General features: G+C 40.1%; 2 protein-coding genes and 1 long non-coding RNA gene across 8 annotated transcripts in view; 1 reads left to right on the plus strand and 2 right to left on the minus strand.

Moving 5' to 3' along the window:
- FARP1 (FERM, ARH/RhoGEF and pleckstrin domain protein 1) overlaps positions 1-5,078 on the minus strand; it is a 155,452-nt gene extending 150,374 nt beyond the window's left edge. The window contains exon 1 of one of the 6 annotated variants that reach the window (XM_081949259.1): positions 5,008-5,078. The gene's annotated coding sequence lies outside the window, so the exon portion shown is untranslated. Of the gene's footprint in view, positions 1-371; positions 463-4,146; positions 4,945-5,007 lie in introns of those variants that run through there. The other 5 variants (XM_081949257.1, XM_081949261.1, XM_081949260.1 and 2 more) reach the window with 5 other exon arrangements.
- On the plus strand, positions 5,044-9,438 carry LOC309390168. Its single transcript, XR_014175079.1, has 3 exons — positions 5,044-5,126; positions 7,261-7,289; positions 8,349-9,438. It is a non-coding gene; the product is annotated as an uncharacterized lncRNA (long non-coding RNA).
- A 2,732-nt stretch (positions 9,439-12,170) lies between these two features.
- Positions 12,171-24,658, minus strand: part of IPO5 (importin 5) — a 29,486-nt gene continuing 16,998 nt past the window's right edge. The window contains exons 16-26 of the mRNA XM_081948191.1: positions 23,403-23,535; positions 23,195-23,316; positions 22,180-22,276; positions 21,358-21,530; positions 20,421-20,532; positions 19,684-19,739; positions 18,577-18,699; positions 16,072-16,291; positions 15,065-15,293; positions 13,393-13,534; positions 12,171-12,312 (exon numbers count right to left, since the gene is read on the minus strand). Coding sequence (XP_081804317.1) covers positions 12,226-12,312; positions 13,393-13,534; positions 15,065-15,293; positions 16,072-16,291; positions 18,577-18,699; positions 19,684-19,739; positions 20,421-20,532; positions 21,358-21,530; positions 22,180-22,276; positions 23,195-23,316; positions 23,403-23,535 — 1,494 coding nt within the window. The 3' untranslated portion in view covers positions 12,171-12,225. The remainder of the gene's footprint in view (positions 12,313-13,392; positions 13,535-15,064; positions 15,294-16,071; positions 16,292-18,576; positions 18,700-19,683; positions 19,740-20,420; positions 20,533-21,357; positions 21,531-22,179; positions 22,277-23,194; positions 23,317-23,402; positions 23,536-24,658) is intronic.

The raw sequence follows: 24,658 nt of genomic DNA on the forward strand, positions 1-24,658 counted from the left end.
CCTTCTCTGCATCCAATTTGTACTATTTGTGCCTCACTAGCTGGTTTGTTGTATGGGAAGTATCCTAGTTATGACAAACTGCAATTACATTGACTCACTATCTAAAGGATTAATTCATGGAACGTATCTCTGACATGCAGCAGTCATCATAACATATCAATTATTAAGGAGCAGGTCTGCACAGAATGGCAATGTTCTGACCTAGGGTTCCTGATACAGTGAAACGCACACGATTAAGTCCAAAAACCCTCTTTTTATTTCAAAGGCTGTGAATTATATTCATTCACAGCCCGTAATGCATTCCAAATCGTAGCAAAGAGTTCTGCAGCAGGCTGCCAAAGTCCTTCCGGATAAGGCTGATAAGCACCCACCTTTATCTTCTTTGAAAATGCTGCCAAAGACTTAATTGGCAATTAGTTTGGCAAGGCCACACAAAGCAGAGTCCAAACCTATTTTCAGAAGATAAACTGACCAGCATGAACCAAGTTGCTTCCTGCAAAGGCTCTTTGCTCCTCCCTTTATGTCTTATTGGAGGGGCCAATCACCTCCAAACCTTACTCCCAAGTCGTCCCTTCTGTTTTAACTATTCTTGCTTTCTGGCAGCTCTGCACTTGTGTGCACTGGGAACAGGGGAAGCCTATTCCTCTGCCTCATTCTGTCTGACTCTGGGGATTCCAGAGGCAGCACATAACTCCCAGATTGCCCTGACCCCCTCTGCCTTCGACACAGAGCCCTCATGCGAGCCTTCCCCAGACTCCAAGACTGGTCCATGTTCCTCCCCAACCTCCTCGCTGTCTGACTCTGCCGTGAGTTCCGCAGGTCGTCGGCAGATCATAAGAGGCAAAATGTATGACTTGCATTCGCAGAATAGGCATATCAATGATAATACAAATACAAGCACAGCAAATACCTTAATCCAAAACTTTCTAGCTATCCTAAACCTGTTCATAGATAGATGAGAAACACGAACTTCTTTGTGAAATTATTGAATTAACCGGATGCCCAATAGTGTTAAAAATTCCAGTATTCTTTAATCTACTATGCTCCAAATGTTGCCGGTCACACTGTTGGGGATGAGGTTGAGGTCAGATGAAGAGCATTCGGCTGAGAAAGAGGGAAATAGATAATATGGTTTCAGTGGGAGAAGAGCCAGCAGAGTTTTCCCACAGTCCTGGTGGACTACAGTGGCATAGAAGCCCCAGTAAATAAATAAAATAAATGACAAATGTCAAGCATCCAAAACATAATGCATTGATAACTTACAAATGAAAAGTTACCAGAATCTAATAATTAAAAAAAAGCCATTTCTTGTCTCAATGTTTTTCCATTCTATTCATTTATCTGTAAACTTCCCAGAGTCACTTAGATAAATAAAATATACCCTCAATCAAGTTATAATTCACTAGGCCAGTGATGGCAAATCTTTTTCACTTCGTGTGCCAAACACATGAGTAAGCATGCTATCACGCATGCTCGCGTGCCCACCCCCATAATTTAATGCCCCCCGTGGCATGCCCCCTGCGCATACACACATTAACCCCCTCTGCTGCCCCGCACATGTGCGCACCGCTTTCTTGGAGCCTGGAGAGGGCGAAAACAGCCTCCCCTGCCCTCCTGGAGGCCCCGAAACCCAACATTCCCGAACTTCCGGTTTGCATGTTGTGCATTTTTTTGCCCTCCGGAGGCTTTAGGAGGCTTTCCTGAAGCTCCAGAGGGCGAAAAACAGCCCAACGTGCAAATCAGATGTCCATTCCCATTTCGGTGAAAAATGGCCAAAAATCAAGGCTGAAAATCATCTGGCCAGTTCGCACATGTGCGCTAGAGCTGATAGGGTAAGGCATGCCCTCAGAAATGGCTCCACGTGCCACCTGCGGCACGCATGCCATAGGTTCGCCATCACGGCACTAGGCACAGGATAATTGAGTGATAAGAAAATAGCTTATTTGTGAGGGATCTGAAAGTAGCTCACCTAATTTAGGAACTGTGTATCATAGTACAATTCATAATTCATAATGTGTACAGTCTCACTTGATGTTCTGCAGATATTTTGACTTCAATTCTTATCAATCTGATAACAGGAAGTTGTCCAAAACTTCTGAAGGCATCAAGTTCAGAAGGGCCGCCCAATGAAATATATTTCATTTCTACTGACATCTGAAATATATCCATGACTAGAATATAGGCGTGTATTCTAGTCCACTGCATGCAATTATAGGAATTCTTCCATTTTGTAACTTCCACCATTGTTCTGCTCAGTTTTCAAATCCACAAATATCATGTATTAAATGCCTGGTGCAAATATCAAGACATGATGTCTTTCACTAAACTGAAAGCTGTTGCACTTTTAATAGGCTACACCATTGCTTCCTCAGGGTAGAATGGTTTCTTTTAAAGGAAAGATTTGGCTTCTGGTCAACCCCTTCAAGGTCAAGCTAAAAGGTTTCAATATCAGAAGCAGAATATAACCCAGTTCAGCTTTTGCCTAATAATTAACGAAGCAGGGGACAATCCACCAGAAAATTCTTTAGAACATTTGATTTATATTTGAGGTGTCCTGGCCCTGAACATCAAAAGCTTCATTCTGTCAGAAGAATAATTTGGGGTTCCAACACCAGCTGGGGCTGTGCAAGAATAAATAGAAATGAGACCCAGACAGGTGTGTGGAAAGAAGAAATATTTATTCCTAAAAGCAAAAGAGTTTGCCTTTAGGGGCAGGCTGCAGAGAAATGGAGCACAGCAGCAGATTTTTAGAGGGGGAGCTTGTCCAGGGTGAAGTGTCTATGTGACACCTGAGGGGCATAGGGGGTGTAGGTATTTTTACTCTTGTGAACATGCAATTCCTGTGGAAGACCTAATATAACTCTGTGTTTGCAGACCTTATCCTTTGATATGCAGATTGGATCTGGATAACTTGTTTGAGGAAGTTAGCTAATTTTAGTTGATTAACTTAGTTTCAAGCTTGACTGCCAATTATCCAGCAAAGACACTGATTCTCCGAGCATGGTGGATTCTGTTAATATTTCAAGGGAAGATGGAAACAGTGCAACGAATAAAATATATTTGGATATAAAACCTCACAAATAGTACGTCCCTTTGCCTTCTCCTGCCTGCCCAAAACACTCGAGTTCCATACACCCACCTGGCCCCCAAAACCCTCCCTCCCCCTTTACCTTGATTCTCTGTTAACACAATCAGTTCTGCTCAGCCCCACTACCTGGGTCACTTCTGCCCTTCCCACAACACATTTTCCAAAAAAGCCCTGCTCCGCTTCCCTTCCCAGGGGCGGCAGTCGACCTTTCACTGTGACACCAGGCAGACCCAGGTCTGGTTTCTCACACCCAGGCCACCCTCCCTCCCTTCTCCTTTGCGCCCAGCCCCACCAGACTGAGGAGGAAGGGGGGGGGGAACAGTCGGGATAGTCGTGTGTTTCTCTGCCTGGAGAGTGATAAGGTGTAAAGCCGGGCTCACCAACCTTTGGGACCCCCGCGAGCACTAAATGCATCATTTTAAATCCCGCGGACCACTCATACGATTTTTTCCCCAAAACGAATAGTGCAATATAAAAAATGCAAATAATTTTTCTGCGGACCACCAACATTTTCTAGCGGTGGTGACCGCTGGTGTAAAGGACTTGGGGGGGGAGGGGGGCTGGGATGATGCCGCCCCCTCCTCCTCCACCGCCCACCGGCAGCCCACCCTGCAAAGAGCCAAGGGGCGGGGAGAGGGAAGTCGGGGGAGCCGGGAGCGAAGGCCCTCCGCGCGAACAAGTTCTGCATCCCGAAGAAACAAAAGGCACCAACTTCGCAAAGTAGGCTTTGCCTATCAAGCCCGGGGCGGGGCGGGGATGTTCTGGAGAAGTGGGGGGGGGGGAGAGAGAGACCAACGCAAACACCTTAGCCTGCTTAAAGCGGATTTCCAGGGCAAGAGATTTCCCTCCCCCCCCCCGCCGCCCTCCGCTACAAACACACGCCGCTGAAGTGTCGCCGTCCGCTTCTCCCCGCCAACCAGCCCCTCTCCAGGCGCGCACCCGGAGCTCCCCCCCACCATCTCCCCGCAAAGCCAGCCAGCCAGCCGACGGGCGCGCGCGCGCACCCCAACCGCTTCTTCCCATTGTTTCCAAGTCCTCTGCGCCCCCCCCCCCCTCACCGTTCGCGGCGCTCCTCTCGGGCTATTTTTTTTTCCTCCTTTGCTCGTTGTGGCGGCGCAAACAAGTCGGGGTGGCGGTCTCTGGAGGGTCCGAGCCATTAAAGGGTCCTCGAGGAGACTGAGGAGGGGGCGGGTGCGACGGCGGCGGCAGCAGCAGCAGGAGGGGAACGAGGTTGACACCGAGGGAGCGGCCGGACCGAGGTCGCCATGGCTTGAGGGGCGCGCCAAGAAAGCGAAAAAGGCGCCCCCCTCCCGGCCAAAAGGGCGGGAGCGGGAGATGTCCAGCCGAGGCAAGAGCGGGGAAGCGGCGCAGCAGCTCCGGGTGGCTGTGGCTGCCGTCGCCTCCCGCTCCTTCTCCTCCCACTAGCGCTCCGGCCCCCGCCTAAAGGGGAGGCGGGGAGGGGAACCGCGGCGGTGTAGAGCCCCCTCCAGCGTCCGTGGGCGCGTCCTGCCCCCGCCACACGGCTCCGGCCCCCGCCTCCTCCTCCTCCTCCTCCCAGAAGCACAGTGCCGCCTCAGCCTCGAGGGCCGGGTCTTTTCCCGTGGAAACCACCTCCTCCTCCCGGAGGACCAAGCTGAGAGGCAGCCCGCGGAGGGAGAGGAAGGGAGAGGGACGGACGGACGGGCCGTGGCTGCTCCGGAGGTCCTTGAAACGGGCACGGTGTTTAGGTGTGCGCCTTTCGTGCGCAAAGAGGCGTGGCGGCGGCCACAAGTGTGCCAAGCTCTACAGAGGGGGCAGCGCGGGATGGAATCCGGTACAAAGAGGGAACAAAGGGAAACGGATCGGGACGGTCAGCGCGGGCGGCTCCGGTTCTCGCAGCCTGGCTGAGGACGCCACCATCCCCGACAGAAACTCCTCACCTCCGCTGGAGGAAACCCGATCCAATTTTACTTCTATCGCTGTTGAAAAGCGGAGGTCGTTTACCTTGTGACACTCCCAGAATGTTACCAGGGGTCCGGAGTAGCGTAGCTTTCTCTGGGTGACGTTTCCCGCTTTTTTTGTTTTTGTTTTTTTGTCTCCACACCGACAGATCCTAGATTTATCATTCCCGAGGAGATGTATTTGTGTGTGTGTGTGTGTGTGTGTTGTGTGTGTGTAGCTTGCCAAGATTTCCCTCCCGAACAATGATTTGTGATAAGAGAAAATTGCACTGGGTAGGAAATGGGAGGTGACTGAAAAGCAGCAGTGTCTGGTTTGAAAATGAGGCAGATTGATTCCCCCATACAAGCTTTATTGGCAAGCATGCATACTGAAGAATACTTTAAGCTATTTTATTTATTTATTTATTTATTTAAAGGATACAGAGATGTAACTCCATAGCAGTACTGTGGTTACATTGTTTTTAGACTGTGCCAGGAGCTGTCCAGAATCCCATGTTCTCAGAATGGCAGTTCTAGCTAGCGCTCACCAAAAGGTGTGGTGAAATGGTTTTGTTTTGTTCTCCTTAACAATGTCTGACTGCAAAGAAGAATGGAAGAACGTTGAAGAAAACAAAGTTTGCAAATAAAAAAAACAATATGATTCCTGAATCCATTGTGAAATTCCATAATTAAAGTACAATTGAAGCACATTTTCTTCAGCTGAATTGGAAGCACCTTTGTACATTTCTCTAGTGATTGGATATTTAACATATATGTGTTTGCAGATGGTGATTAATTTTCCCTTCAATGAATAATAGCATCTCACCTTTGAGGATCAATTTATTGCAATATAAATCATGCTTCATGATGAGGATGTGTAGCTTTGCTTGATAAAATAAAAGGTCACTTTAGGCTGCAATTGAATGCCAATTTACCTAGAACTGTGATGGCGAACCTATGGCGCGCATGCCGGAAGTGGCACACAGAGCCATCTCTCCAGGCCTGTGAGCCGTTGCCTGTTGCCCTGCTGGGTTCTGGCGCTCCAGCCAGCTGGTCTTCACGCATGCGGGAGTGACAGAAACCAGAGGAGCATCCGCCCAGTGCGCATGCACACGCCGGGAAGATTATCTTCTGGTTTCTGGCACATGCATGCTTACTGGCCACCTGGTCGTCTGATTCCTGGTGCACATGCATGCACAAAGCCCATCTGGCCGGCATGCATGTGTGCGCCAGAAACCAGAAGATTATCTTCCCGGCACATGCATGCGCACTGGGCGGCTGTTCTTTTGGTTTCCCGATGTGACGGTCGCTCGCTCCTGTTTCAGCATTCAGTGCCAAGAAGGTTCGCCAACACTGAAGAAACATGCTACATTTGATTCCAATGAGACTTGTAGCTGAACATACGTATATAAATTACCAACCAAAAATCTTATTCACAACGGTTTGCAATGTCTAAACAAAATCAGGAACTGAAGAAAACAATTCTGCTCCTGTTTTTAACACCTGATATATAGAAGCATCGGAGATAACATCATATTGTTCAGCATATTATTGAAAACCAACTGCGAAGAACTCTTAAGTTTTCCCCCACCCTAGGGTAGGCAGTAAAAAACACCTGTTATGCTTAGTGGTTAAGGTGTTAAAATGTTAAAACTAGGAGTGGGGACCTGAATATCAGGTCAGTGAGTGTTGGATCTGACAAATCTTAGGATTTTGCTTACACTTGCTTTCCCCCCTTCTCCCCTCCTCCCCAATCGGCTACTAATCTGCTTCACTGGACCTATATGCAATTTAGCAAGGACATCCTTTTGCCTGACTGAATATGGGTTGTCCTCAACTTACAACCATTTGTTTAGTGATCAAAGTTACAACGGCTGTGAAAAAAGTGAGTTATGACTGTTTTTCACACAACTGTTGCAGCATCCCTGTGGTTTACGTGGTCAAAATTCAGATGCTTGGACAACTGCAGTTGTCATATTTATGACCATTGCTGTGTCCCATGTCATGTGATCACTTTTTGTGACCTCACAAGCAAAGTCGATGAGGAAGCCAGATGCACTTAACAACGGCAGTGATCCACTTAACTGTGGCAAAGGAGTTTGTAAAACGGGACAAAATTCATTTAAAAAATGTTTTGCTTAGCAACAGAAATGTTGGGCTCAATTGTGGTTGTAAGTCAAGAACTATCTGCGACTAGATTTCCTAAAGGGGAATGTTTTTCTACCTTAACACACACTTTGTTTTGAATTGCAGAGGTTTCAAAGAAGGAAAAGTAGATATTGGTGAGTTAAGGCTATCATGATTTCTTCTGTTAGTTTGTAGCCTATTTCGATTCATTGTGATGTCATAGAAAAAGTACGTATTATAAGGAAAATTAGGAGAGGATCCTTATTTTTATTTATATGCCTTTATTTTGTATGCGTAATATTCTTGAATGTTCAGAGCAGATAACAATCCAGATCATCATAAAAACAAGAAAATTATCTGAAAATACGGTAATAATAAACTGTAATGACTCTGGTCTCATATACACAAGTTCATAAATTAATTTCTCAATTCCAAAATAGCAAAGCCCCCCATCAAACAGTGGGTTTACACAAATTCTTAAAAACCAATTTCACCCAATGGCATCTGTTCTAGCTCTTTTCTTCACTATTCTAGTTTTCCAAATTATGTGATAATTCCATTATTCTTTCCATACTCAGACAAATCACTGTGCAAACCACTCCTTTATCAGTCCCTTATCTGCAATCAGTATATCATATACAATTTCTTCTGTTATCAATTTACTGGTTTGGGGCTTTCCCAAAACAACCTGGCACCAGAGCAGGCAGGGTTTATGCCCAGCTGTTCAACCTTGGACCAAGACACAAAATTACATTAGCTAACAGAAATAGCCTTACCAAGGCAGTCTTTATGTGGCTTTCATAGAATTAAAGATGGCCTTTGATTCTATAGCGAGACTCCAAAGAAAATCAGTTATAACATTGATTATAACCTCCTTAAATTAATATGACCATATTCAGAAAGTACCGTGCAAGTTAACATAAATTGTAAATGAGAACTAACTAAATCTACCCCTAAGCTAAAAGTATAAAAGGAGGTTACATTCTAACCCCATTATTGTTAAATGATGTTAAAAGATATTAATGATGTGATTGAAACCTTTGTAAACTAGAATTTCCCGCTGCACTATTTCCTATACTTCTCTATGTTGATGATACCTCCATACTTTCCATAACCCAGGTGGGACTGCTTGGATACCTTGAAGTATTCTCCTTATTGCCGTAGGGAATGGCTTGAGGTCAATAACCCTAAACAAAGGTCTTAATGTTTTCCAGAAAGTTCTTCAAGTCACTGATCAGCTGGAAGATTAATGACAGACCTATTGAGAAAGTGCTGACCTTTAAGTATGCAGGCATTCACTTTCAATCAACTACTCACTGGATCAATCAAGTAACCTTCATGTAAAAGCCCCCAAAGCATCCTTTGCTATCATTAAATATGCATATCAACATGGTAACAGCTATGTACCAGCAGCTGTCAAATTATTTAAGACTAAAGTGCTGGGCTCAATGCTGTATGGTGCTTAGTTATTTATAACTATTGCAATATATGTGCATTCTTTGTAGTTGTAATTTTTGAAAATAGGCTTGTATTTAAAAAGAGCTGTAAAAATAGGATTCCGAATACCTGTCTGTGATATGAACAGGAAATTAATAAATGGGGAGAAAGCTCTTCTTGCTTTAGAAAGATCTAAAATGAGTTTCCTTGAGGAATACAGAAGGCTCAATCTGTTGTATCAGTGCAACGTAAGGGGTAGTTATGGAAAAGCAATTGGGCCTTGGAGATCATTGAATTTTAAGAGAGATAGTCATAAAACCATGAAAGGACAATTAATACCTCTCTCCAGTGGTAACTAAAGTGTCTTGCCCTCATTGGAATTAAAAGCGTTGAACCACAACAGAACTTTAAAAATATGACTGCATGGCATCTCAATTATTTTATTGGCTTTTCTCATTTTCAAAATTACGCAGTTCTATTGTTGCCTTGGATCATGGGTGTCAAACCTGCGGTGTCACATTACTGTCACATGGCATTTTCCCCATTCACAATGTTTGGGTGGGTGTGTCCTGTGTGTGATACATCAAGCTTGCAGGCCACCAGTTTAATACTCCTGCCTTAGACAGTTGTCATTTGTCGCAATTGAAATGTCCATTAGTTCTAATGAAATTGTTTTTTCTTTGTTGTTCTTACATGGTCCAGAGTCTTCATCCTTAAGTGAAGATGAACCAACCTTTTTGATGTTCATATTGCATTATTTTGTATTGTTGCATTTTCCTTGTAAATCGTCTAGAATCTGATCCAGATGGTGTATACATTTCTGAAGTAAAACCAATTTCTACTTCAAGTTAAATTTGAGTCCTGATAACTTAATAAACATGTAGTCTTTATTTATTATTGATTTGTTACTTGTTGCCTATCTTGCCATGCGGCTACTCTAGGCAGCTCACAAAAATGATGTGCTACTGTCTTCTTCCAGAATATTTTTCAACTTCCCGGTTTAGATCAGGAATTTTTTGGTTTCTTATTCAGAGCCCACACTATTTAGCTTCCAAATTTAGGTAGGGCCAGACAGGTACGACCAGAGATGAGCTAGTCAGTTCTTCCAAAGGTTAAGGGTGAAATAGCTCTCTCTCTCCCACCAGCAAAGTTAAGTTTGGATCTCCCAGTATCAGTTGTCAGGTTTTATTCTGTCCCAAGTGGTCTACTTTGTCCAGGTGTGCTAACAGCAACATAGTTGTTATAAAATTTAACAAGGCATCTTGTGGATATAATTGGAGTGAAACAAATCTGTTCCTGCTGTCCAGGTGGCAAAATTCCATTTTTACTTATTTTGTCAATCCTCACATTGCATTGTAGTGGAATATTTAGGCAGAGATTCCTAAAGAAACATTTTGCTCATTCCTCTATATTTTCCATACTGCATGATAGTATGGAATAGGATAGGGTGTTCTTCCAAATAAGGTACCTCTCTTAAACTGCACTACCTCCATCTAGTGGCAATAAGCAATACAGAATTGTCACCAAGAGCATTTTATGAGAGAGAAAAATGGGAAATGATTTTGCAGAACGTTGAAGTTTTGATAAGGCCATCAACATTTCATAGAGGTCCACCTCTGTAAATTCTTAAGTGTTGCTGTCAAAAGTGTTTCAAACATACAGCATATGGGATATGGATTGCCCAGACCAATCTGGCATATGCCAGAGAACTCTGACAGGATACCATTAAAAAAGAACCACAAAATTATGAAAAAACAAGGATATGAGTATCTGCAGAATCAATTAAACACAGAAAATAAGAAAAAGGAATTGGTTTTCCCCCTTCTTAATTGTTAAAACTTTTCAAGTTTCATTGGAAATTAACTAACAGCAGAGAATATAATTTGTTCTGTAATATCTTATAATCACTGTAACATATTTGGTCCTCAGAAGTAACTGTTCCAGAAAAAAAAATTCCACTCTGTGCCCTTCTCCATCACTTCACTCAAAAATATTTATTACAAGTATTTCAATAGAACTCATAGAAAACCTCAGTGTTTTATCATTCTAAAATGGCTTACCCTTGGAAATAATGCAGCTATCAATTTACAGGCAATAAACCCCACTGAAGTTAGTGGTGCTTATTTCTAAATTGATATGCAGAGATTTCAGTTAATTGGCTGAATTTTTCTGAATCTTGGAATGCTACAGCACAATATGCAGTGTGCAATTAACAAACATATGAACTGACTGATTGTTCTGGGCCATATCTCCTTTCCACAATAAGTTATTAACTTCTAGAGATGAAGTACTGCATTCTCATCAGTTTTAAATACTGACAAATCATATACATACCAAATCAGAACCATTTGTTAGGTGAACTGGGGCAAATGTGTCCCAGGATAATGTTGCAAAATCAATTTGGGTTGGTTACCAGGACCAGTGATTTATTCTTCTAAGCTTTAGTACTCATGCTTGAGACCATTTTCATGGAACTGCCTCTACTGGAAACATACCTTGAACTGTTCAGAGTGTTTTATTTATGTAATGCTTTCCTACTGACTGGTGTGTTGATGGCTGTTGTTGTTTCCTTGGGCTGCCAAGCCCTCGAACTCCTAGGTACTTGATTAGCTGGTAGTAAATCAGCACTCCTGTTAATTGACAAGGGGTCCATTGTAGGAATAGGAAGGCACCACATAAACAGACTCACAGAATAGCCTAAAGCACATATTCCAGTAGAGAGTAGTTCCCTGAAGATGGGATCCAAAAATAGGATCCGAAAAATAGGAATAATAAATCTCTGGTCCCAGTGATTCACCCAGATTTGATCTTATATCACTTTCAGAAGGCATATGAAATTAAGCCAACATGGAAAATCGAATACAAAAAAGAAACACAAACATAAACGTGCTCTCCATGGCTTTACAATGTAATAGGAAGGGTAAAAACATGAGTGATTGAAGAGTAACTATTTGGGATGTGGATAATATATGTCTTTGGAAACAATCAATTTTTACTGAAAGCAAAGAAGAAACCACACAGCACTGGACTTTTACACAAGCTCTGATTGTATTCAATGTCATTTATTGAGGGAGTGGATGAGATACCACACTTCACATTCAAGGCTGAGAACTCAATGGTTTTCTTGAGCCACTATACAAGCCTGCTTCAGAAAACTGAATTCGATATCAATGAAGTCTTCATGCTTGATGGTGCCTTCAATTTATAGATCCTTAATCTATTGGATTGGTGGGCAGAAGGAGGTTTTCTACCCTACAAAAATACTCACACTCCAATATGTTTCAACACTAGAGGGTAAAAATGCATGTAATCTGTTTTATAATGGGTCCCTATGAAATACCGGCTTTAAAGCTGTCAATCAGTTTATGCTTAAAAGAAATTTCAACTTGTTTCCCTTTCACTGCCATATAGTTGGTTCATACCATTAGAAAAATACTCTTCAGTGCTATTGTAGGATTTAAAGGGAACTGCATCTGTGCTGATGGGTAGAAATTCTTAGCAACACCATTTTAACTGCTTCTTCCTGCTGCTACAGCATGTAGGTTGCAGAATGACATACATGCACTGCAGTTTTCTCTTAGAAACAAAACAAAGAAACCTAAACCGAAGGGTAAATGTTTATTTGGAGTTTTTGTGGATGATAATTAAGGCCCTTTATGGAGAGTTCAGGAGCTCCTGTATGGCTGCCTGCTGGTCTGCACTTAGCTGAGATATGCATTCTGTCCACAAGCCTCCAGAAGTCTACAGAAGAAGAGAGAGATAACAGGTCAATGAAGCATGAACATGTACACAATTCCCCACATGCCCTAAAATTTATTTTTTGACCAACTCTCATTAGGTAAAAAGAACCAATAACAATACACAATAGATAGGTAACATGGAAATGACATTTTCTGTTAATTCCCCCCCCCCAATGTTTACGATATCCCATCTTAGTTTTAAATATGATCCAAAGCAGATTTATCAATTTTATATAACTGATGAAAGAGAAATAATAAAACCTCTAATATAATCAATAGTGCTATTATTTTTTTCAAAATTCATCATCTTGGAGAATGTATAAGGAGCTTTTAATATACAAGTGAAAAGAAGCTCTTAAAATGACATTTTTTAACAGAATAGCAATAGCACTTAGACTTATATACCGCTACGTAGTGCTTTACATTCTCTGAGCAGTTTACAAAATGTCAGCATGTTGCCCCCAACAATCTGGGTCCTGATATTTTTTTTAAACGATGTACCATTGATATATGATACCAGAAAAAATACCTAAAATATATAAAAATATAAATCTATGCTGGAAATGAGGAAACCAACATGCAAACCAGCAAGAAGGGTCATTTTACTATGATTGATGAAACTGTATTAAAGATAGAAAATTTTGGGTTCAAATACATATAATGATAAAAGAATTTAAAAAATTACCAGGGCTAATGAGTAAACAATTCTCCACATGACACTAAGTGAGATGACCAAAACTGATTTTCACATCTCTTTCTTATTCCTAAGTTTTTGTTTTTGTTTTGCCTTTAGTCAAATCTGAAACACTCAAGATCTGGAGTCTCAACTGTGCTTGATGAAATGTAATTTCAGTCCTTTCTTTCTCTCTGCTAGAGATAGATCTGCTACTATCTACTACTCCAAAAATGCAATTATATGCTGATTAGAACACAAAAGCACTGAATCTGCTATTTGAAATAAAATTTGGAAATTGCCTATATCTATAGTCCCCATCGACTGATTTGAGGAGTGTGGAAATGAAGGTACAATTATATCTAACAATACAATAATCTGCCTATCAATATATTAATTTGCATTCACCTGTACTTGTCGAACTACATTTGCCAGTCGTTTGGTACATGGATCTCCTTGCTTGATTGCTTCACTAATTTCACCATCCGCAATTATACCAAATATTTTGGGCAGATTAGTGTTGTTAGGACCCAGGACAATGGGATTATTACTGTTGAGAATACAAGCAAATCTTTAATGTTAATGCAAACTGAGAATAACCATCAGCAGTAGCAAAAAGTTTAAGCTCACCTAACGTTTCAAACCATTTATCTGGGATAAAAGCCAGATCTTAAGGAAAATGTACATCTGATTATTATCAGCATATTGATAATAATTCACCCTGTGCTGTTGAATGGCCTTGCCCAGTGGTTTTGTATACATGTTAAATAAGAGTGTAGAGAGTAGAGAGTAGAGAGCCCTGATGCAGCCAGCAAAGAAATGGGTTTGGGGTCAATCTCTGCCTTCTATCAACACTGACTGGAACATGAGGAAAGGAGCGGAACGAGCAAAAGATTGTGTCCCCAACTTCCAGCCTCTGGAGCTGCGGCAGATCAGCGGTATAGAAAGCCGGTAGGTCAAGAGCAAGGATGGAGACACTATTCCCTTGCTCCTCCCACCAGAAGTCATCCGAAAACTGATCAATACTGTTCTTTTTCTCTCTCTCGTTAGAATGATAAAAAGTTGAAAAGGGTGTACAAAAGGCCAATCCAATGTAAACCAGATTTTACTAGATCTATCAAAACAACAGTAAGAAATGCACTAAATACTCAATAAACATTGGACACAGTTTCGTTCCCTTGATCTAATAATAAATTTCTTATGTTAAAAGTGTTTTATCAATTGACTGAGACCCTGTGTCTATGAAAGCATGCATTAAAGCAGCTTTATTGAAACAAATGTAGTAATAAGAATTAAAAATAAGTTCATTAGATTCTAGTTTCTAAAACATATAAGGATAATTTAATATAAAGATGTATTTGCTAAACAATAATTTCATTCATTAAAATGAAACCAATAATCCTATACAGGAGATATGGATATATTATTTTGTCCATTAATCAATGGTGTAAATCAAGGGTGTCAAACTGAATATCTCCAAGGGCCTGATCAGCATTGTAGTTCTCCTCCAAGGGCCAGGGAGGAGGGGGGGGGAGACAGACTGGATGGACGCCTCCTGCAGCACCCTGCCGGCCAAAATGGCACAGTCTACTCCGTTTTCGACCTCCATGGCTTCCTGCAGCACTCTGCCGGTCAAAGATGGGCACTGCAGGGGCCACATGTGACTCGTTTTGGCTGGCAGAGGCACCACGGGCCAGGACTTTGATATTTCCAGGCCGGCCCCATGGGCCGAATTTAAGCACCCCACAGGCCAAATCCAACCTGCAGGCCTTGAGTTTGACACCTTGGGTGTAAATCATCTGTGGTCCGCGGACCCGGGGAGGTTGCAAAGTCATCACAGGGGGGCTATGAAGGCTTGAAGAAATATTATTTAAATCTTGAGTTAAGTCTTGGTGGTCTGTGGCTACGAAAGGTATTTAAAGGGGGGAAGTGGGCGTGGTGAAGAAAAGGTTGAGAACCACTAGTGTAATTTATCCCTAATTATTTTTTCAAAAAGGAAAAAAAAAGCTTTAAAATCCCCAACATTCAAATATGCTATCAAATTAAATGAATCGTTATGTCTATGTATGTATTTTCTTACCTCTCTATTAAGTCACACAAGTAATTGAATGTATGGACCGCTTCCTCTTTGTCTTCATGAAGAGGAAGCCATGATAACCAATGAGGCAGAACTTCTTCAACATTTATACAGTCAGGTTTGAACTTCATGATTTTCCCCACTGCTGAAATGCAGTTTTCTGTTGCGTTGACATTTTCTTTGGTTTTGGCCTCTGCTGACTGAATTACTTGTACCAGTAGCGGAAGCGCCTCTGATAAGGTGAAATTTGAAAAAAAATAATATCTTGAGTAATAATACTTTAATACCACCATTCGAATATAGCATTTTAAAGCACTCAGATTACTTGGGCTTGCAAGAGAATACTGGAGAATAAAGTGCTCCTTTCCAGCGAGAATATGGCTTCTAATCATGGTACTGCACAACATAATTAAAAGACTGTCACATACATTCTTCTCAATAATCTTTTTTAAAAAGTGAAAAAGGAGCAGTCAGGGATGCTGTCAATAAATGAGGACAATACTAAGTGAGGATCTCATGACTGCGACTTTGACCTGCTGCTGGGTTCCCCATAAACTTTGCTTGTGGAAATCAGCAGGGGTCTTTGGAAATTATGATTATATGACCATGGCTCACTGCAATGGCCAGGACTCCAAAAATTCGACACCACTGCCAGTTGTTGAACAAGTAGTTGTAACCCGTATACACATGTCACTTTTTCCATTCAGCAGTGCTCATCACTGACTGAATTACAGACATTCCAGCAAACATGTTTGAGATTATTGAAAGATCCTAAATGCCCGTTACACAGTGCCCAAGGCACATAAACTTTAAAGAGTTAGGGCTGGATTCTATATCCAGGTACCTATGCCTGAATATAGACAATGACTCTTAAGCATGAAGCAATGCATCCTTCTACTGATTGTTCTATAGGGGAAACATGATAAAGCACCACCTTTTTAGAAATACATTGGTCAATGATGCTTTTATTGAGATCATGCTGAGAAATACCTTTCATCAAAAGTGCATACCTGTGCAGAAAGGCCGATAGTTGTCCCCACCAAACTGTGCCATAACTCCAATACCATACGCAGCTGCTTGCCTAACCTCTGGACTGTTATCACACACAGACTGGAGCATAGGTCTCAAGAAGTATTCTGCATATTTGAATGAGGATGGACTGCAGTGTTCTATGACATCATCAAAAATGCACAAACCCCACTGCCTGTCAGGCCATGGCCTATGTGGACACTATGAAGAGAAAACAAAGAAATAAAATATCGAGCTTTTTGTTTATTCAAAGTGTAACTCTACCATCCTATCTCACCCTATATCAGCGATGGAGAACCTTTTTTGGCTCCCATGCCATAAGTGGGGGGAGCGCAGGGGGGTCGTGTGCAGGCGTGCCGCACCCATAATGCAATGTGCGACCCCCCCTGTGCGCATGCGCATACTACAGGCACGACCCCCCCATTTTTTGCATGCTTTTTTCGCCCTCCCCAGGCTCCAGAGGCTTTATAGGAAGCCTCCAGAGCAGTCAAAACGAACCTCCGAGCAAACTGGAAGTTCCTGAACTTCCGGTTTGCCCGTAGGGCTGTTTTTTTGCGCTCCGGAGGCTTCAGGGAAGCTTATGAAGCCTCCGGAGGGCCTCCAGGGGGGCGGGGGAGGCTCTTTTTGGCCTCCCCAAGCTCCTATAAAGCCTCTGGAGCCTGGGGAGGGTGAAAAATGGCTTTAAAAAAGGGTGAACTCAGCTGGCCAGCGCGCGCCAGCTGACAGGGCAGCGCCTCGCGTACCCTGACAAATGGCTCCGCCTGCCACCTGTGGCACGCGTGCCATAGGTTCGCCATCACTGCCCTATATGAACAGTAGTCTCCCTGCTGCTTGAAATGCCGTCCATAGCTTTGAATATTCTTGTGATACGTCAGAGTATAGCCATTTTTACAGCTTTATTGCTTACTCAGCTACTGCTGAATACAGCACACATGCAAACTTTTCCTAAGTGGTTTATGCGAACATACAACAATTTATTGCTAAGTTGAAAAAAACCACATTGCAATAAACATGTTAAAACATATTTACAAAACAAAACCTGACTTTTTTTGCCTTTTTCAATATCTATTCTACAGGTTTTTAAATCATTGTGGATGAACATATTCTTCTAAAGTCAATATGGGAAATCATTCCAGACCAAAGGAAATGCTAGTGAAGAAGAGTTCATAATATTTCAGAATGTTCCATTCCTTTGTAGAAGAAAAAATGACAGTACTCTTCTAACAATGAAGGATGGATACAGTTTTCATATACATATTAAGCAAGTCACACAGCCATGCCATATATAAATTACTTCTGGTCCAACAAGAGCTGTACCTATATCTTTTTTCAACTTTTTCACAAGCATTTATTACTTTCTTTTAATCATTCTTTCTTGGACTACAGCATTTATGACAAGCAGCTTTCAAAATATAACATTCATTCTCATACAAATCTCTGAAATACTCTTAGCAGCATTATGTCACTTCAGTTTCATCTCAAATAATTTCATTAAAGTTATTTTAAATCCCATTCGTTCTGCCTTTTGGAATCAACTTCAAAAATTATGTTTTATTTCCATCAAAATTGGTCTGCATTTTCTGATTTTTCTTAACCTTAATTTCCTATGTCTCGTTAATATATTTTTATTATTTCCCCCCTCAATTTATGTATTATACAACCTCTTTTATCTTCACTTTTGCAGCAATAATTTTATTTCATGCATTCACACCTTCTTTCACTTTATAATTCTCTTAAGTACTGTATTCATCTTCTTTTAACGACCCCATAATCCCTTGCAGGGTGGCGCCTGGGCAACTGAATGGAGCTGAGTTTTTACTGGCCGGATGCCCTTCCTGTCGCCGACGTGGAGATGTAGTCTCATTGTCCCCAGAAAAAATATCTGTCTCTACCTAGAATTGAACTCACAGCCTCCTGATTGTGAAACGAGAGCTCCACCTCTAGGCCCCCACACCTCTCCTAAATATTGTATTCTTTTCATAATTCTTCTTAGCATCAATCCACACAATTATGTAGCACTTTATAACATGTGTTTTTTTTCCTTTTCCACGCAGTTTCCATATCATCTTTCCTTGTGTCTACTTTACATTTATTTGTTCGGGAGATTAATCTACCCTCTAATGTTTTTTTCATAGAGGAGACACTTTTTCTTTTGGAAAACTGTCAGATCACTCTTAAAATGGCCTGATCCCGAAAAGAAATGGAACTTCCCAAAATTGTCTGGGATGCTCTGAAACTAGCATGGTGTATGTATGTATGTATGTATGTATGTATGTATGTATGTATGTATGTACGTACGCACGCACACACACACACACAGTTCACATCTAAGCTTTGCATTGATGGCAACAGTACAAGATAAAAATAAATGGGCAAACCAACATAAACAAACAGTTAAGTATCATTCCCATCCATTCTCTCTCTCTCTCTCTCTTTCTCTTATTGGTCTTAAAGTGACACTTTACTGCTCAATACAGGTTACTTACAATTAAGTTGACAATTTGTGGCAACAGCTGTTCAAACCATGGTAACACATTTGCTTTGTAGCTACTGAATATTGAGTGCAAAATATCTGAAACTTTAGTCAAAATGTAGACATCGCTGTCATGCTGATAGAGGAAAAAAAGTGGAATTTGATCAGATATGACTGACAGGGAAACCTTTATGTATTTGAATAACTGTAACTCTCTTAAATGTTATACATTTCACAAGCTTTGTGTTTAAAATAATTTGTGTGTTTCTTAAGAGGAAGAATTGACAAATGGGCCAGTCTGAGCAAGGACATTAGTGGGCTCAAAATACAAAAGTTCTAACACTGCTGCCAGCAAGGATTGAGTGACTTATGGAAAATCTCAAAAAATATATTGAATTAGCTTGGCGGAAAGTAGAGTGTTAAATTGTACTCCAGTTGACAGTGGTTGTTGGGTTAACTGGTGGGATAAAAATCCAAAGACAAGCATGGATCTAAAATTACTCACTGTTATTTCTAATGTTATAAAACGTAATGTTTGAGAATGAGAAATTCTTTAATGAATGCACTATGTTCATCATTCTAATATAAATTTATTTCATGACTTGTTTGGAAAGTAAGATTTCTGCAGCAAATACAGTGCTACTAGGACTAGCTACAGTTTTATTGGGTGTTAAGGCAGTATGGTGGTGATAATGGAGACCAAACTAATTCTTTTCTGCCAATATTTTTAATTGATTTGCCCAAGTAGGCCATATTTTATGTTCTGCTTTTTCTGCACACAAATTATTTTTCAGGTATAAATATGAAAATTGTGTGCAGATCAAAACAAGGGTGAATAATCTGACATTCCAGATGCTGTTAACGACTTCTGTCACTAGATTCGACCTGATAATTTTTAAAAAATTACTGTACATGTGAGATAACCTGGACAATCTTTTCCTTTTTTTAGCTGAACAGCCGATATTACTGATGCATGCACTGAGTTTGATCACATGAAGAAATTTTCATAGAGATGCAATACATGAACAAAGCTTTCAAAAGTTGTGTTTCCTTTTCAAATTCTCAAGTTTGTAACATGAAATTATATATTTCAACAATGAAGAAATAATAAGAGCCTTACTTCGTCTTGCAAGGACTCCTCAACTTGTTCATCGTAGTCTTCATCTTGCCTTTTCACTAATTAAAAAATAAATTTATAATGTATTAGTATGGCTGATTTTCATAAACATCCCAGCTTTCTGTAAGAAAGGTATACAAAAGGAACACCGGGGTATCCATCCTAGCTAACATGGATAAATTATCATCAAGCTATCAATGGTAGGCTCAGATTTGTAGGACCTCCTCAACTTTTGAAACTAAGTTGGTTCAAAATATAGACAAGAAATACATACATATAAAATCAGGAAATAAAAATGTCCAAAAAATTATTCTGAGTACTAAAATTTAAATGTGTTTCCCCACAGCTAATAACATACTCAAATTTTTTCTTTATTACAGTAATATAATAGGAAGGTGCCAGGGAAAGAGATTTTTAAAAGCATATCACAATACCTTGTTCTACTGAAATATCACAATGTTATAATCACTTTCTGCCTTGCAATAGTGTAAATAAGGAGGAACTTGCATTTACTCCTAATTTCTTTATAAGGTGTTGTGATAAGTTCATGCAGAGCTTCAAAGCATATTTGGAAGAACTATTTTAACCTTAGGTGTGAGCTATCATTTTTCTTTTAAGTATTTACATTTTAAGTTCCCTAAAACACTGGAATTTGGTAGGACAAATATGTGTTTAAATTTTGAAACTCTTGCTCTGAAATGCATGTTCAAATAATATCTAGCAACATTTAATTGATTTACCTTGTCTTAATTCTTGATTCTTAAAGTGCTCTTCTAATTTTCCTTTCAATATTCCTCCAAGTTCTTCAAAATGTTCGTTGTTTAGGCAGCCATCTCCCATTACTTCAATACACTAAAGAAATAACATGAATTTGAAAACATATTTAACAATAACTACTGCCGTCACTGTAATTTCTTGCATCTTGTATAACTAAGTACTATAAAAAGACAGCTTGATCTTGAAAGATTGATTTTTATTTTGTATAGCACATAGACCTCTGCTACTGGGTAGGAAATAATTGCTTTCTTCCTGCATGTTGTAGTGAAACACGTTTTGGGTAACAAAAGTACAGTGTTTTGATGTAAGTAAGGAAATTTTTGCCCCTCTTTGCACATAAAACTACTGATCACATTTGTCTGGAATAGAATTACAAGGACAGATCTAATTCTTCCCATTGATAAACACTGTTCTATCCACAGGTAGAAATTCCAAGATAAAGACTATATTAAAGAAATAGAAGACCAGAAACCTACAGTTAAATTCATAATTTTCCCTCCTTTCTTTACATTATAAGGGGAGAAGATTAGAAAACTGCCCTTTTGGTAAATCTATAAAGGAAGCCCTCTCCCACCCCCAAAATTTAGGAAATGAAATAGTAAAAAAAAGTTTTCTTTATGTTAAGTTCAATTAAACAATGGACTGAATCACTGTGATACTACAAAAGAAAAAGTAAAACAACAGAACCATTCTGGGAGTTGGAAGATTAAAATTATCCATATCTTTAATTAACTTTAATTAACTTTAATGAATAGGATAGAAAAATTCAGTCAATAAACATAAGCTGAATTATTCTGAATAATTATGTATATGCTACTTTATTTCTGCTCAATAAAGATCCTAGGAGATCAGCTATTATTAACAGAAGCAAAATGCTACCCACATAAAATAAAAATTTACCTTGGCAAAAGAATGCATTATTTCTGATAGAACATCTGAGTCAGGTTCTGTTCCTATAGCCTTGATAAGAGCATCACACATAAAATGCCACATCTGTGTGAGATAATCAGGGCCACGAACTCTTGCACATTCCAGAAGTAAAGGCATTGATTCTGCAGCTGCCACACGAACACGTAAAATTCATTAAGGGAAATTATTATATTTAATGTAAAGATTATTTCAGAAAATGTGATCAACGTACCACCCCACTTTTCTAATTTAAAAGTCAAGGCATGAACACACACCATATCCCTTCCTCTTTCTATTTTCCCCAACAACAACCTTGTGAGGTGGGTTGGGCTGAGAGAAAGTGATTGGTCCAAAGTCACCAAGCTGGCTTTCATGCCTGAGGCAGGACTAGAACTCGGAGCCTCCTGGCTTTTAGGTCTGATGCTTAAGTCATTAGACCAAACTAAAAATAAACATTAAATAATAATTAAGGATGAAGCAGAATAACTGTTACAATTTAATTTTGCTTAACTAACCCAGATTTAAATCAAGTGAAATTGAGAATGCTTTTTTTCAAAAGCCACATTTTTATTTTACGTCTCACATTACATTTTAAAAATATTTGCACCATAAAACGGCGGGAATTGCGTAATTTATCTGGGTTTGCAACAAAAGGATTTACTTGGACAAATAAGAAGGTTGGAATATTGCCATCTTCCTGAATAAGCTATATGTAAAATGGCAGCAAAGAATTTGATAACAAACTCTAAAAACTGTCACATTAACAGCCCATAGGACTGTCATGGAAATTGGAACAGACTTAGAAAAAGATATCATCATGGAAGTAGAACTTCAGCAAAGGAACCATTAGCTTCACAACTTGTTCAGTGTACTCCACAAATCCTTCTTTCAATTCTTTGGCGTAACAGACCTAAAATCCAAACATAAATTACTTCAGCAAAGGAAGTTGGATCATGACTAAACAAACTACTTATCAGGCATGCCTCCTTCAGCAACCAAGAAAGAAACCTCTCAACTCCATTGTTTGTGGAATTAAAAGTACTTTTACTGGTTATGAAAAGATAGCAATGAAGTACTTTTAATTCCACAAACAATGGAGCTTGAGAGGTTTCTTTCTTGGTTGCTGAAGGAGGCGTGGCTGACATTAAGCAAGGTCTGAGTCAGAAAAGTGCAAAATCATACATATCAAACATTGCCCAGCCCCCTCCTTCCAACAACCCCCACCCCATTGCCCAATCTGCAACTCCCTTAGGAGTCATGTGGGTTGCATCTCCAAGAAGCATCATCAGGTTGGTATGCAGACGGTTGGCCTTGACCAGGTCCAAACATCGGCCATCAGCATGCAGAGAAGATGGTGAGAACAAAACTCCCTTTTTGACTAAACCTCCTGTAGCAATTATTCCCATCCCAAATACCATCCCCCACCCCCCATTTCCATGGCAGCCGAAAGCAAGCAAGCGAAACCGAGGCTGACACTACTAGTGGTAGACTTAAAACCGATAAAATGAATAAATACCAACAAAGGAGAATACAGACAAATAAATGTATTCCCCCAAATTGTGAAATTCTCTTTGAACATGAACAGACTACACATTTAAAAGAAAATGGCAGTATTGTAAATGAATAATGGAAGAACAAGAATATATTTTCTTGCTAATAGTGATTTAACAGATATTTCTTAAGACTAGTGAGTACTTTAATAACTTCCCTTCAAAGAGTTCCATCTTGCTTTTTTGCTTCCTCCAATTTTGTGGAATCTCATTCCCAAACATTTTGGGCATCAGAAGCCAAATGTTTATTTTAAAAAATTAATTAAAGTAGTACCTACCAACATCTGGCATGCAGTTGCTTTTTCTTCGAGACCTGCAGTCTTAATACCGAAACTCTGTTGATCCCCTAAATTTACAAATTCCCAGCCATCATCATCACTCATATTTTCCATATCTTGAGCTAGTGAGAAAAAAAGGTTAATTTAAGTAAAGTTGTTATTATTACTTATTAACTAAAGAAACATAAATTAAAATATCAGAACCTACTGTCAAGAAGGGCCACTTCAGGTTTAATTGATGCAGTTTTCATTAAAGGACCCATAACAACAGGAAGATATTGTTGGAATTCCTTTCCAAGAATTTTGCACATTCTAGCCCATGCAGAAATCATATACGATATCTGTAAATTAATAAAATGAGATTTCATTTTCTTCAAAAAATAATGACTATAAATCTATATTACAGCTGGGATGGTATAAAAACCAATCCCTAACAAACCTCTTTTAAAAGTTGATTATATGGATTGGTGTAATACTTTGAAAAATCTGAAATGCCTTTTAAAAAATTCTACGTTTACAAGACTGTTAGAAAATATTAACGTCCTCCCAAAATTAATTGGGCTTGAACTAACAAATTTGTGGCATAAATGAGAAAAAAAACTTTCATAGGTCACTTTCAATCACTATGGAATATGAAGTCTCCATTACAGAGGCTTGGCATAAGCATTGCAACAGCACTTTGCTAAAAGATATCCAATCAGATTTTTATCACATCAAAAGTGTAAAGCACATTTTTGTACAATAATTTCTGGATGTGAACATGTTTCTTATGTATCTATTGTAACTGGGCTGGAATTGTCACTGCTAAGTGATGCATTAATAAGGTGTGATGTTGTGAGAACACATTGCTTAGGGACAGCAATTCCGCCAATCGCTGCCGCTAAGCAAAACCACAGGTCATTAAGTGAGAACCTTACATGACTACAACATGATTTCTTTCTGGCCTTCCGCAAACAAAGACAATGGGGAAACCAGTTGAAGTTTCAAGTCCTAGGTGACTTGCAAGTGGGCGGTGTGTGTGTGTGTGTGTGTGTGTGTGTGTGTGTGTGTGTGAGAGCACTATGGAAGGAGGTAGGGAGGTGTTGTGAGAAACGGAACTTTAAGGGCTGCTTTTAAGTACCATTTGTTCAGTGCCACTGCAACTTTCAATTCTTGCTGAATGAGTAGTAGTTACCTAAGGAGAACCTACATGAGTAAAATGGGCAAACTAAAAATAGCTTGAAATTGCAGAAGGTGCAAAAGCCTGGAAGATGTTGGGTGCATTTGGAGAAAAACTTCAAACTTTTCAGCCTATCCTGATTATGTTTAGTAAGGTTGGTAGCTAAAATTCTAGCGAGGTGTTTTTTAGGTTGTTTGGTAGCTAAAATTCTTCCTTACCCCTACTGTGGTATGTCAATTAAAACTGTGCTGTCACTGGGTAAAATGTAGATTTCTACTATACACGTATTGCAAAATCTTGCATTA

This window comes from Natrix helvetica (genome assembly GCF_964273705.1).
Source record: "Natrix helvetica genome assembly, chromosome: 3".
Lineage (NCBI taxonomy): Eukaryota > Metazoa > Chordata > Lepidosauria > Squamata > Natricidae > Natrix > Natrix helvetica.